Below are 12,769 nucleotides of genomic sequence, written 5' to 3'. Positions count from 1 at the left end.
GATCTTCGGTCCCATAATAGCTAAATTAACATTTTTTCATTATAGGCCTCCAAAACATTAATCCAGGCTAGGATTGCTCTAAATATGGCCTTATACAACAAACGTGGTTTATGTCCCCAGGTTTTCACCATATTTTCTGACATGAGTACATAGCATCGTAAGCTTACTTAACTCTTTCCTTTGGATTCAGTATCAGTTTTAATTTACTATCAAATATTATTCCCAAAAATGTTACCTCATTTGATAGCCTCATCATATCGATGGCTTAATATAGAAAGGTCGTATCTCGTTTTTTTTTCAAAATCGAGTTTTTTACATATTCTGGTAGACAAAACTCAAATAGACCTCCCTTAAAAAATTCAGTTTTCTATGTTGACGAATAACAGATTTACAGTAATTATAAAAAATCCCTAACTCATTTAAATTCTCGTTTGAAAGAAAAACCCCAAACCATAGAGGAACATAGAGCGGAAACTAGAAAAAAATCAAACAAAAAAATTACTCAAAATAATCACACATACGAGTGTTGTTTTTGTTTTCATAGTTTTTTCTACTAATACATTCTCACCACTTAGGTTTTTGACAACTGAGTTAGGTCTTTGGCAGGAGTGTTTCCGCTATATGTCTATTCTCTATGCCCCAAACTCATTTAAAGTGGAATGCATATTTTATGATTTATATTAAAGCAAACTACTTTTCTAAAAATATTTTTTGATATAAAACAAATTTTTAGTTTTTTTTTTCAATATAACTTTCTGATATTATTGAGCTTTTTCCTTCTCCTGTAAAGTAACTAAAAGTTGAGATACGACCTTTCTATATTAAACCATCGATATGTGAGTTAATACTAATACTGTTGTGATTGTGCGAAAGTTTGCAGTTTCACAATGGTAAAAAACGGTAACGTGAATTACCTTATAGTTTTATAGTATTAAAAACTTGCGGGTTTTTTTTAATTCTGGCAATATGTTTATCCTATTATATGCTTTAATAGCATAAAACATAAAAATATATGTTTGACTAATTATTTGAGATTAATTTTCAATTTTGCCAAACATATTGATTGTTATTATTAGCCTCTGTCGAAAACCAGTCAAATTTTTAAGAACTTTTTTGGATGGCGAATACTTTAAGTCCGTATTAAATACAAACACAAAATTATAATCATTGAATAAAGTTGACATCAAATCCGTTTACATGAAAAAAATAAAACCTGATTTTAATTCAATTAAAAGACATAACAAAACTTTTCAAATTAATTAAACCACAAAATAATTTCCAAACAAGACAATAAACTCTGACGGTTGCAAATACATATTAATATGTGGACGTATGTACACTTGTTACAGAAAAATACATTAAACGAGGGGAAAATCGAAAGTAGTCGAGTTTTTCAATATTTTCTGCAGTTCTTAAAACAGTACAAACTTTAAATTACTGGTACCAAAATGGTATAGGAGGTATAAAATAAAATGTTGAAGAAGGTGCAAAACTTCTTTTTTATAATTTTGGCATGCTGAACACAAATCTGGGGGGTTACTGCGTAACTCAATCCGAAAACGGAAATGTTCGAAATTGTGTGCTAAATACATTGCAATTCGAAACGATTTCCTTTCGAATCGAATTAGGGAATAACCCCCCTGTCCAAATTTTTAAAATCGTACGGTAAATTTTCAAGATATTGTCACCTTAAATTTTTACGAAAAAAAATATAAAAAAATGTTTTGCACGAGAATCCCTTTTTGGCCGTCGAGTAGTGTTATTTATAGGTATTGTTATATAAATATATTATTATATAAAATTTTAACATAAATCCATAAAAATTAATTTTATAATCAAACAGAAAGAACAGAATATTTAAGGTAATTGCGACGCTCGAACATTTAGTAGTATTGTAACTGTACAATTAAGAAAAAATAAAACAGCAACTTCATCTGAAACGTTATTTTCAATGTTTTTATTAGTATTTTTTGTGTCTTCAGTTAGGAGTATTTACTTTATATGCCACAATTAATTAAATATTAAAACTGAGTTTAATTGGAATGCTTGTTGATTGTGCGTATAAATCTATGTTGGATGCATGATATATGTAACGAGCTTAAAGCAAACGGTACAAATAGTTGGCATATCTGTTATGCTTTTTATGCTATTTCAAATAATTATAATTGTAAAGGTGATGATGATTATGATGCTATGTTCTGTATAGCGAAATATAAAATAAGAAAATAAATTCAATTCAAACAGGTTTAAACTACTAAAGGAACTTCTGCATTTGTAGTAATTGTTTGTGTAACAACGACTGGATTAACTGTAACTGTTATGGATGGTATCGCTTGTGGTTGCTGGGGCTGTTTCTGCTCCACAGTTGCTGTTACATCTTCATGGTCTTTTTCAGCCTCTACTTTTTCTTCATTTATTTGTAGATTTTGCATGTGTACAACTTGTTCAACAGGTTCTTCACGTTCATTAATTGCATGATTTTGTCTTGTAGTATTATTGCTACAAACTTCATCATCATTATCATTACCAGCAGCAACAGCATTCTTGTCATCATTATTAATGCCAGCATGAAGTGAAGCTGATGTGTTTGTAGCAATATTATTGAATTGCGGTTGTTCAATACTGTTGTTGACATCTTCATTCGTTTCAATGTCATCGACAGACGTTTCATTGTTTAAAACTTCTGTCATGGGATCATTCAATGCCATTGCTGCTATTTCTGCTGGGTAATTAGCAACTATAACTGAATTTTCACCATTTTCTTTCGACTGTTCCAAACTGTCTGGATGTTGTTCATTTGTGGCATAACCATTCGTAAGAGTTCCGATATTATTTGGATTTATGGCCAATTTGATTTTCTCACCAACTATGCCATCGATTTCTCCAATTTTTTGTTGTAACTTTTCTTTAAACTCTGACGGCCATCTACGATTCCATTGATTAAACAGTTTAATCTGTAATATGAAAATATTTACATTATAATTATTTAGCATTTCAATTCCAACATATCGTCGCTGCGCTAACAAAAAGAGCTATGTTAAAAATTTGATTTGTTCGGCAATCTGAAATCTTTTAATTGTCGGACTACTTTCCTAACTAATTTGAGATATTTATATGTTATTTTATATGGCTTTCATAAAAAAATAAACTGTTTTTGTTCTCCTGAAAAGTGGAGTTATTATGATTATATGCGAATGGTCTAGCAATATTACAAAATTCATACCAATACAATAACAAAAATACCTACAAAAAGCTTGTTATTATTGTTATCTTAATAGTCCACAAATTTCCAAACTACATTCAGATATTTATATTTAAGTTCAAAAGGCTTTCGTACAAAAATAAACAGTTTTTGTTCTCCTGAAACGCGGAGTTTAAGAGCGAATAGTCTAGAAATATTTGAAAGTTCATTGCAATACAATAAAAATGCCTACAAAAAGCTGTAAAGTGTTGCATTCACAGTGTTTCTATATAATTCTCAATTAATACTGAACACCACTATAGATAGCTCTTTTTGTAGGCGTACCGGCGATATGCAACTACAATATTGTAATGTGTCTGCCTCGTGTTATGAATAAAAAAACAGCACTTTCATTTATCTTTGCATGTACATATCTTATGTTGTCTTACCCTGCACTGAAATAATGACATTGGTCTTCCATTGAATTCAAGATCATTTGGTAAACCATTCATATTAACCGGTGTTGTGGCTGCTGCAGCTGCAAGTTCGTCATTATCATCGTCTTCGTTAGTGTGAGTGCCCGTTATGTATTTTACTAGTATTGGTACAAAATCATCACGTTGCAATTCACTCCATTCGTTAAACCACTGCACAATATAACGGAATTCACCATCAATAGTTAAATTATTCATTGACATCTTTGTTGCTGTTATTAAAGTGTTGTGCAGTTGTGACGAACAAGAGTTTCAGATAATTTTAATGAAAACTAAAATTGGAAATACTATAATTATTTTAAAAAGTATAAATAGTATGCATTAATATTAAGTATGAAAATAAAACCATAAATGTTGCCAAATTGCATTTATAACGCACAGCTATGGTACCTAATTTTCCGGACTTTTTCCGTTTCCCTTAAATAATAACAATATATGTATGTACCTACATTCCCGGGAATTTTTTAATATTAAATTATATTTAATAATGTAGGTATGTATTGTTATTAAACGATTTAAGAGGTCCTTCTAAGTTAAATCTGGAAACAAAATGTTTGATTTTAACATATTAATTGAATGGAAAAGTTTGCATTGGGTGATTGACAACTATATTTCTGGTGAGACTTTACCGTTCTGTTCTATAACAAAAAATTTTACATTACACATTTAGAATGTACTCGTGCGATTTTAAAAATGCATGGAATTGGAAAAAAATAACACTCTGCTAAAACAGTTTTCAAATATTTTGAAATACACTGAAATTTTTGAGTTATTTTGAAAAAACAGTTTTAGGGTAGGTCGGTCGTATTACTTTAGTACCTCTAACTCACACATTTTTAGACCGATTTAAAAATTTTAAGAAATTATGTACAGTAGCGAGCATAAAAAATGCAACGCTATGTGATCTTCAACTGGTATTATTTTTCTTACAACTGAATCCAATCCTCCCCATCTGCTGTTTTTATATTCTTATTGATCATAGGCAATTATTGTATGACATTTTGTCCAATATTTTTGTGGTGGTAAAATTGTGTAAGCAAAAAAAATGCAACTCTGACAAAATTTACTTGATTTTTTAATTTTGAAAAAAATAATTACAAAAAATTGCTTAAAAAAACTATAGCAATGTTACATTACCATAATTTACTGTTAATACAAACAAATTTAAGGACATTAAAATTCAAAAGGATAAACATTTTATCCAAATAACGCCATGCTCCTATTCCGTTATAAAAATTTAGATATAATTAAGAATTGAGTGCCGAAATAATTTTGATGAATAGTTTTTAAATGGATTGTGTAATATGACTGTGAAAATATTATTTTAGCATTAAATTTCAGCGGTGACGTGAAATAAGGCCATAGGTAATAAGGTCATATGGCCTTATTACACATTGTGTTGAGAAATAAGGCCATATGACTTTATTACTACCGTGGGAGTGAAATAAATTCATAATCAATTATTGGCCAAAGTGGAAATAAAGCCATATCAGTGTAAAATTGCTTGTTATAATTACATGTATAGTTATTTTAGAGTGACAGACAGTGCCGCGACAAAAAAATATTTTATAATCATTTGCAAGAAAGGCTTCATATAGCGAAGCCGCCTACCGCGTTCTATGAAAAAAAAACCTTTTTTTGCGAAACCGAATAGTGCAAAAAAAACATGTCTTCGCAGAAATGTCTTTAAAAGAAAGGCTTCATTTAGCGAAGCCGGCCGCGTTCCATGGAGGAGAAAGCCCCCACGAGCGGCCGCCAATAAAAAAAAACATATTCCTGCGAAACCGAATAGTTGCTCGCCATGCTACTGAATGCAAAAAAACATGTCTTCGCAAAAAAAGGTTTTTCTTCTTGGCGGCCTGCGGCCGCTCTTAGGGACTTTCTCTTCCATAGAACGCGTCAGGCGGCTTCGCTATATAAAGCCTTTGTTAATTGAAATTTCTTTTTTTTGTCAAATAAAATAATTGTAATTTAAGCACACTAAAAATTTTCTAAGATGCAATAATGCCATAATGGCTTTATTTCACTTCTTCCATGGAAATAAGGTCTTATTTCTCAAGACAATGTGTAATAAGGCCATATGATCTTATTGCCTATGGTCTTATTTCACTGCACCAATTTCAGCACCCTTCTAATATTAACTAGTTATATCCATTTGATCTTGAGTTCTTATACACTCAGTTTTAGGCACACCACCACAATTATTTGATATCCTTTACATATAGAATTTCCGCAAGATTTTAAATTAGTAAAGTAATAAATAAAAAATCTTAAAATTGTCTTAATTTTCGAACAATTCACCATATTGAATGGAAAATTCATCATTCGTTAATACTGTTATCCTTTGTAGATTTCATATCCTTGAATCTATTAGTATTTACAGTAAATTATTGTATTGTAACAATATTATAGTTTTTAGCCATTTTTCATAATTATTTTTTAAAACAATTTACAAATCTATTAAATTTTCTTAAAATTGCTTTTTATTTGCTCGCACAAATTTATCACTGTTTTTACTAAAAATTGCATAATTATCCTTACGTACAAAAACATTTGACAAAATGTCATACAATAAGTGACTATGACCACAACGAATATATAAATAGCAGATGGGGAAAATTGGTTCCCGTTATAAGTAAAATAATACCAGTTGAAGATCACATAGCATACCGTTGCATTTTTTATGCTCGCTACTGAATGTTTTTATAAAAAGTTTCACATATTTTTTTTTTTTTTTGCAATTTTTCAAATTCAACAATAGTTATTTAAACTTGATGAAATCTGAGTATTTTTGCAAAAGATATTAAACTTTTTATTTTTTTTAGTTGGTGTTAATGAAAATATGAATAACTTTTACAATTTTAATCCGATTTGAAAAATTAAAACCTGTTTTCGTTATACATTGGTATACATTTTTATAAGCTGTCATATCAAAATAAGCTACTAAAATCAAAAAAGTTGATAAATTTTGTTTTTTTGTTAAATATTCATAACTAACACAATACTTTTATAACTTACACAAAGTATCAAAAATGCACGTCAGTTTTAAGGCGTAATTAGTTTTCTCCAAACCCGTTAAAAAATTTAAAATCGGACAAAAACTGACTGAGTTATAGGTCGATAAGTTGACGAACATCACTGAAAACGTTTTTTTTTTTTGAATATTTTCTGAATTTTAGGGTGTTTCTGAAACCCACGCTATGTCGTTTTCCAAGTTTTTTTCACTGTAGCACCGTGTAATTATATCATTATTTTTACTGATCTTCAAAAACTAATAACTGATATTCAAAATTTTGAACGATTTCTACGGTGTACGTATCACATGTATTTCAGAAAATTCTAATAGCAATACCAATGAAAATTTCTGAAATACAAATAGAAAATTCTGTTGATAGATGGTCACTGAATGAGGACAAAAATATATGAAAATACTCATCTCATCCAAATTTAAACATTACATAAAGATAAATAAGTGTATGTTAATGTAAACTATTTTTTAAGTAGAAATTTATAACCGGTTATGGCCAATAAGGCTAGGTTGTTGAAAATAAATAAAGTTAAATCTTACTTTTGTATAAAATTATCCTTATTCTTATTTATTAAGCTTTTAAATCAAAAATGCCGAATACTGTGTCATGCCGACCTTAGGAGCCTTTACCCTACAATTAGAAACTACTGAAATACAATTGGTAATGGTGTAGTGATTTTAGCTATCATTTAAGGTGAACGCCAGTTAAATAAATATCTACGTATTTTTTTAAAAAGTAAAGAATGAAGTTTTGATGTCGGTTTTCTTAAATTTAATTGTTAAAGAAAAACAAAAAATAACGTTAAAGTTAACAATTCAAGATAATGTTAAAAAACATTCGAAAACAAAGTCCATCATTAAATTTTCAACAGAAATATTCTGATCAGATTAACTCCCGGACAATCTACAAAACAATTGACTATCAAAACCATTAGTTTCCGTTTATGCTTTAAAAAATTTGAGCTAGTTGGACATGATCCTGAATTCAAATACAATATAAACGTATTAAGAACTTTTTTATGTCGTTCATTAATACGGGTTTTAAATTGAGTAACTAATACTTTAGTAAATTAATTATTCACTATTTCTAAATTATTTATAACAAATTGTATTATACATCAAGCTCTATCAACGTTGCCGAATCTTTGCTCAATAAAGTGGTCTTGGGGAATTACACAATAAAGGGAATCTATCCAAAGCTTGATATCATTGTCTGTGAACGTGGCTAATTTGAAGTCAGGCAGTGCATGATTGACGCATTTACAAATACGCAAAAAGTTTATTACTATGTTTTTTCTTGCAACAAAACGTTAGTTTGCAATATTTGTGTTTATCATTCGATTTATTAAATATTTTGCAACACTTATGTACGCGGTTAATAACATCACTTATGATTATTAATTGCGGTTCTTCTAATATTTCGCCAGCTAAATAACAAATATTTTATTCCGTACCTTTTATTTTCATTGGTTCAAGTCCTAAGTTAAAAATTTTGAAAGATTTGTTTTTAGAATTGTAACTTCTTGCAGTAATATTTATATATTTAAGCAATTTAATAAATTTAAATATATATGAAAATTTATTCGTTTTATTCGATTATTCTACATAAAATTATTCGAATTGTTCGTTATTAATAATTATTCGTAAGAAATTATTTGATTAATCGAACGATCATTAGTCGAATGAATACCCTACTGTCTAGTCCAAAATGGTCAACGCATTGGATTCACATACCGGTTACAGAGTTAGAAGCTAATTGACCTCAAATTGTCAGTTAAAAAGACATCTTTTGGACAATACAATAACCGATTACTTGTATACAAAACTTCCTCCTCTCCAATAGATTACTTCTGATGGGTAAAATAACTACTTTATATAGGTATTACTTAGAGACATTACAGTATGGTTGCCAGTCTTATTTTTGCAAAATGCGGGACAATTCTAAAAAAGTGAAAAATGGCGGGATTTTCAAAACTTACGCGGGACAAAAGATAATAAATTATACCTCAACTATTTTAACACTGTATTTTTCCCAAATTGTAAATTTACGCAATAAATTTGTAAATCTTATAATACCTACTTGTTTTGTTCGTTTGTTTGCTACTTTAACTTGATTTGGAAATTTTCCATACAAAAAATATATTGAAAAATATTGGGTGTAGTACTAAAAAATGCGGAATGAAGCAAAACTTCCCAACTACTTTATTTTAAGAAGTTTTTAACAGGTACTGCAGCATTTCATAAAATATAAAAAATAGTCTTTCAAGGTGTCTCAGCTTCAATTCGTATTTCCCTGCTTTTGGATGAATTCTGATTCCTGCAAACGTTTTGAAATTGCTGATTGAGATTTCGCAAGCTCTTGCTGAGTTTGACAACTATCTTCATTGAGTAATGCCTCCAATTCTTGGGTTTCATACTTTTTTGGCTAGCCTGGGAGATATTTGTCTCCCGAGTCAGAATAACCACTTCAGAACCGAACGAAATATCTCTCGCACTTTGAAACCGATGGAACACAGTCGTGTGACTTATGTCTATATGGAAGTTATTTATATAGAATTTTGTGTGTATAGGTACCAACATTTTTAAGAGATTTATGCACGTTAAAGTGATTGGAGCTATGACTAATTTTGGACCGATCGTTACAAAATTTGACATGAATTTTGTATATATAAAACTTATTTGGAGCGAAATTTGTGTGGATACCATAGTTGGGGGTAGTGCACTAAATGTTGATTGAAATCAGCATTGCACTATCACTCACTAAAATTGCAAAAAAATGCTTATTTCTTAAATAGCACTAAAGTTGTAGTTGAATCAAAATTCGGAAAATAAAAATTTTAAATATTTTTTATTTTTAATGAAATATTAGTCTTAAGTTTTAAATTAGTGTACAGAAATAAACTTAAACCATTTTGAACTTAAAAATTTAGTGCACAATTTGAAGTTGCACTCAAATTAGTGCATACAAAAAAGTTGCAATAAACTGATGATTGCATTTTTTTAAATCAACTAATTTAATTTTGAGTGCAAAATTTTTTAACTCACTATCACTAATGTTTAGTGAGTCTGCTAATTTTCAACTCATCACTAAATATGAACAAAATGATTGCACTAATTTTGCACTATCACTAAGTATTAGCACAGAATATACAGAAGTGTCAAATTTGACGTTTAAAAAACGCCAAATCAGATGTTAGGGCAGTTCTCATAAAAAGAGATAGCAATATATTTTGTACTACAATATCAGTGATATGTTAAAGCAAAACGCTATATACAACACGAATTTGGTAGACAAAGAAATGTGAACAAAACAAACAAATAAATTTGTAAGACAATTTTTTCGTAGTCTGTGGCACAAAATTTTTTAAAATGGGAAATTATAAAAATGTGTGTATTGTTTACGTGTAAATTTAAATGAAACAAAATTCTTGGTTGTTTTTTACGTTTACAAAATAAAACTCCACATGTACAATGGGAATTAAAAGTGAAATATTACAAAAATAAATGATTGCATCAAACTAAATCGGAAAGAAATTGAATTATTGCGGCAGAAAATTAAGACTAAAACAAAATGAAAAGGGCAGTTACTAAAAATGAAACAAATATAGAACTATATTATTTTCTGTCTCGTGACGCCTCTGTATACTTTGTGGTATTAGTGCATACTGCAAAATTAGTGCACTACCCCCATCTATGGTGGATACATATATAAATTAAACATTTATGACCGATAAAGTCCAATTTCGAGAGGACATTTGTATGGGGCTAGGTGAAATAATGGACGGATTTCAGCCAGTTTCAATAGGCTTCGTCCTTGGGCCGAAAAACTTATATGTACCAAATTTTATCCAAATATCTTCAAAATTGCGACCTGTACTCTGCGCACATCGACTCAGAAAGTGATTCTAAGTCGATCGGTATACTTTAAGGTAGGTGTTAGACCAATATTTTTGGGCATTACAAACATCTGCACAAACGCATTATTATCACTTTATGAAATTACATTTTTTATACTTATCCAGTAATACTACCTTGCGTTAGAAATATTTTTTAGGAATGTGAGTGGTATTGCACTGGCTTATTACAACTGTTTTAAATATTTATATGTAGTTCAATTGTGATACAAACGAATTAATTAACATTAATTTGCACATTACTAAAACTCATTTACTAGTTTAAGTTATTAATTATTTGTTATAATAGTAATAGCTGGATTTAAATAGTCTTCTGTTTTCTTTGTTTAAGTACTAATTTTCTTAGTTAAAATTTATATATTTTATTGTTTCAATGCGACTTGACTCCACGACATCAAATAAACTAATGTCGTTGGCATTATCTTGCTTGTTTTTCACCTTTTTCCATGGATATTTACAATGATTTTTCTTGTTTATTTCTTGTCTCTCTAATGATGCACTATTTTTTCATTCTCTGTGCATTTGAAACATTCCAAAAAAAAGTTTGATTTCCACAACAAAAACAAACGAGTAATTTCAACGATTTTTACTGCGACAGAAAACATCTTTAAACAGTCATACAACGAGTCATGTGTAATCCTTACCTGTCCGACGAATAAAAAATCACTGCTTAATAGTGTTTGTCAAACACGCATGTAATTTAGATAGGCGTGTTTGACGAGTCTGTTTGACAAACATGAAGCATGTTCGCTGCCGTTCCAATCGTTTCCAGTCGTGGAAAGCTTGAAAAAGCAGTACAAAATACAACTCTGTACGAACAGGGGAGCAAAACATAATATCAGAGAACTACAACGACACACTGTTGCCAGATTTAAAGGTATTTTGTCGATTTTTGATTGTAAAAATGGCAAAGATTTTAGTCCTCAAAAAGACGATTTTATGAAAAGTTTATGTCTACATCAAGATTTTTTTATAAAATCATTTAATAGTAAACAAATATAAAGAATAAAATGTTAACTTTATTGTTTCTGTAAGATAGAATAAGATGAAAATATAATCCGAATTAAAAGAGATTAAATTATTTGATTTTAAGAATTTAATGAATCTAAATTAAAAATGTTTGTTAAGACTTTGGAAAAAAGTTGTTATATTTTAAATTTTTATTCAAACTACAAATTCAGAGTTTCAAATTAAGAAAAAATATATAAACTAATGTTCAAATATAACCAGACTTTATCGATAAAATTAAACTAATTTAAAAAAGGAAAAAAATAATCTCTCCAAGGCAAAAAAATTTGTATGAAAAACAGTCAGTTTTTTAAATTCTTTGCAATATGTAGTTTTCATACAAATTTGTTCGAATCATTTTTCTTTCGACATCGTGTTAATTTATATTCTGTTCCTCTTCATTTTTGTGCATGGGGGAGGATTTTCGGCCTCTAAAAAACTTTTTTCATTTTCTAACAAACTTTACGGTAACTTTGACGAAATTTTTATTTATTCATTTATTTAATGATATTTTACAAAGTTAATTTATAAAATATATTACTATAGCGCAAAGTGACATGGACCATATGCGCGTATATCAGTCTAACCCCCATTTTCACAATAACCAGATATTGAGAAAATGGGGGTTAATTTCATTTATGTTGTGTTTCCATAAGCAAATTTTGATCGTTCTAATTTTACAGTGATCGGAGCAGTCCAGTCCAGAAATTTTTAATTTATTGAAAATTATTGATTTAGGTTAAGATTTTAATACTTATTGCAAATTTTTCAAAAGAAATATTCAATAAAGAACAATTAAGAGTACTATATTCGGCCGTGCCGAATCTTAAATACCCTCCACCTAAATATGATATAACAATTGAAATAATATAACAATTGTTAGAAAGACTAGTTTACGCAGAAGATATTTTATATCAAAGACAAATTTCCAAATATTGGGTTGTTGGACTTATATGGAAGCTATGACCTATTATGATTCGATTGCCATAAAATATATTAACATGATTTCTATGTATTTTAATTGAATTTCACCTTTACAATAGTTTTATGTTATCGCTAGTGGAACTTATATGGGAGCTGTGGCCAATTATGAACCGGTATTCACAAACTTTAGTAGTATTTTTGAATACAAATAACTAATCTG

At 29.2% G+C, this 12,769-nt stretch overlaps 1 protein-coding gene across 1 annotated transcript; it reads right to left on the bottom strand.

Annotated features, from left to right (window-relative positions):
- Window positions 1-1,929: 1,929 nt before the first annotated feature.
- On the bottom strand, window positions 1,930-10,883 carry LOC135957260 (putative uncharacterized protein DDB_G0289963). Its single transcript, XM_065507982.1, has 3 exons — window positions 10,735-10,883; window positions 3,631-3,947; window positions 1,930-2,954 (listed from the first exon to the last, which is right to left on the bottom strand). The coding sequence occupies exons 2-3, from the start codon at window positions 3,877-3,879 to the stop codon at window positions 2,247-2,249; spliced, it is 957 nt and encodes a 318-aa protein (XP_065364054.1). The 5' UTR covers window positions 3,880-3,947; window positions 10,735-10,883; the 3' UTR covers window positions 1,930-2,246.
- Window positions 10,884-12,769: the final 1,886 nt, after the last annotated feature.

The sequence above is a fragment of the Calliphora vicina genome, chromosome 1 (genome assembly GCF_958450345.1).
Source record: "Calliphora vicina chromosome 1, idCalVici1.1, whole genome shotgun sequence".
Lineage (NCBI taxonomy): Eukaryota > Metazoa > Arthropoda > Insecta > Diptera > Calliphoridae > Calliphora > Calliphora vicina.
This window is presented reverse-complemented; position numbering and strand designations above follow the sequence as displayed.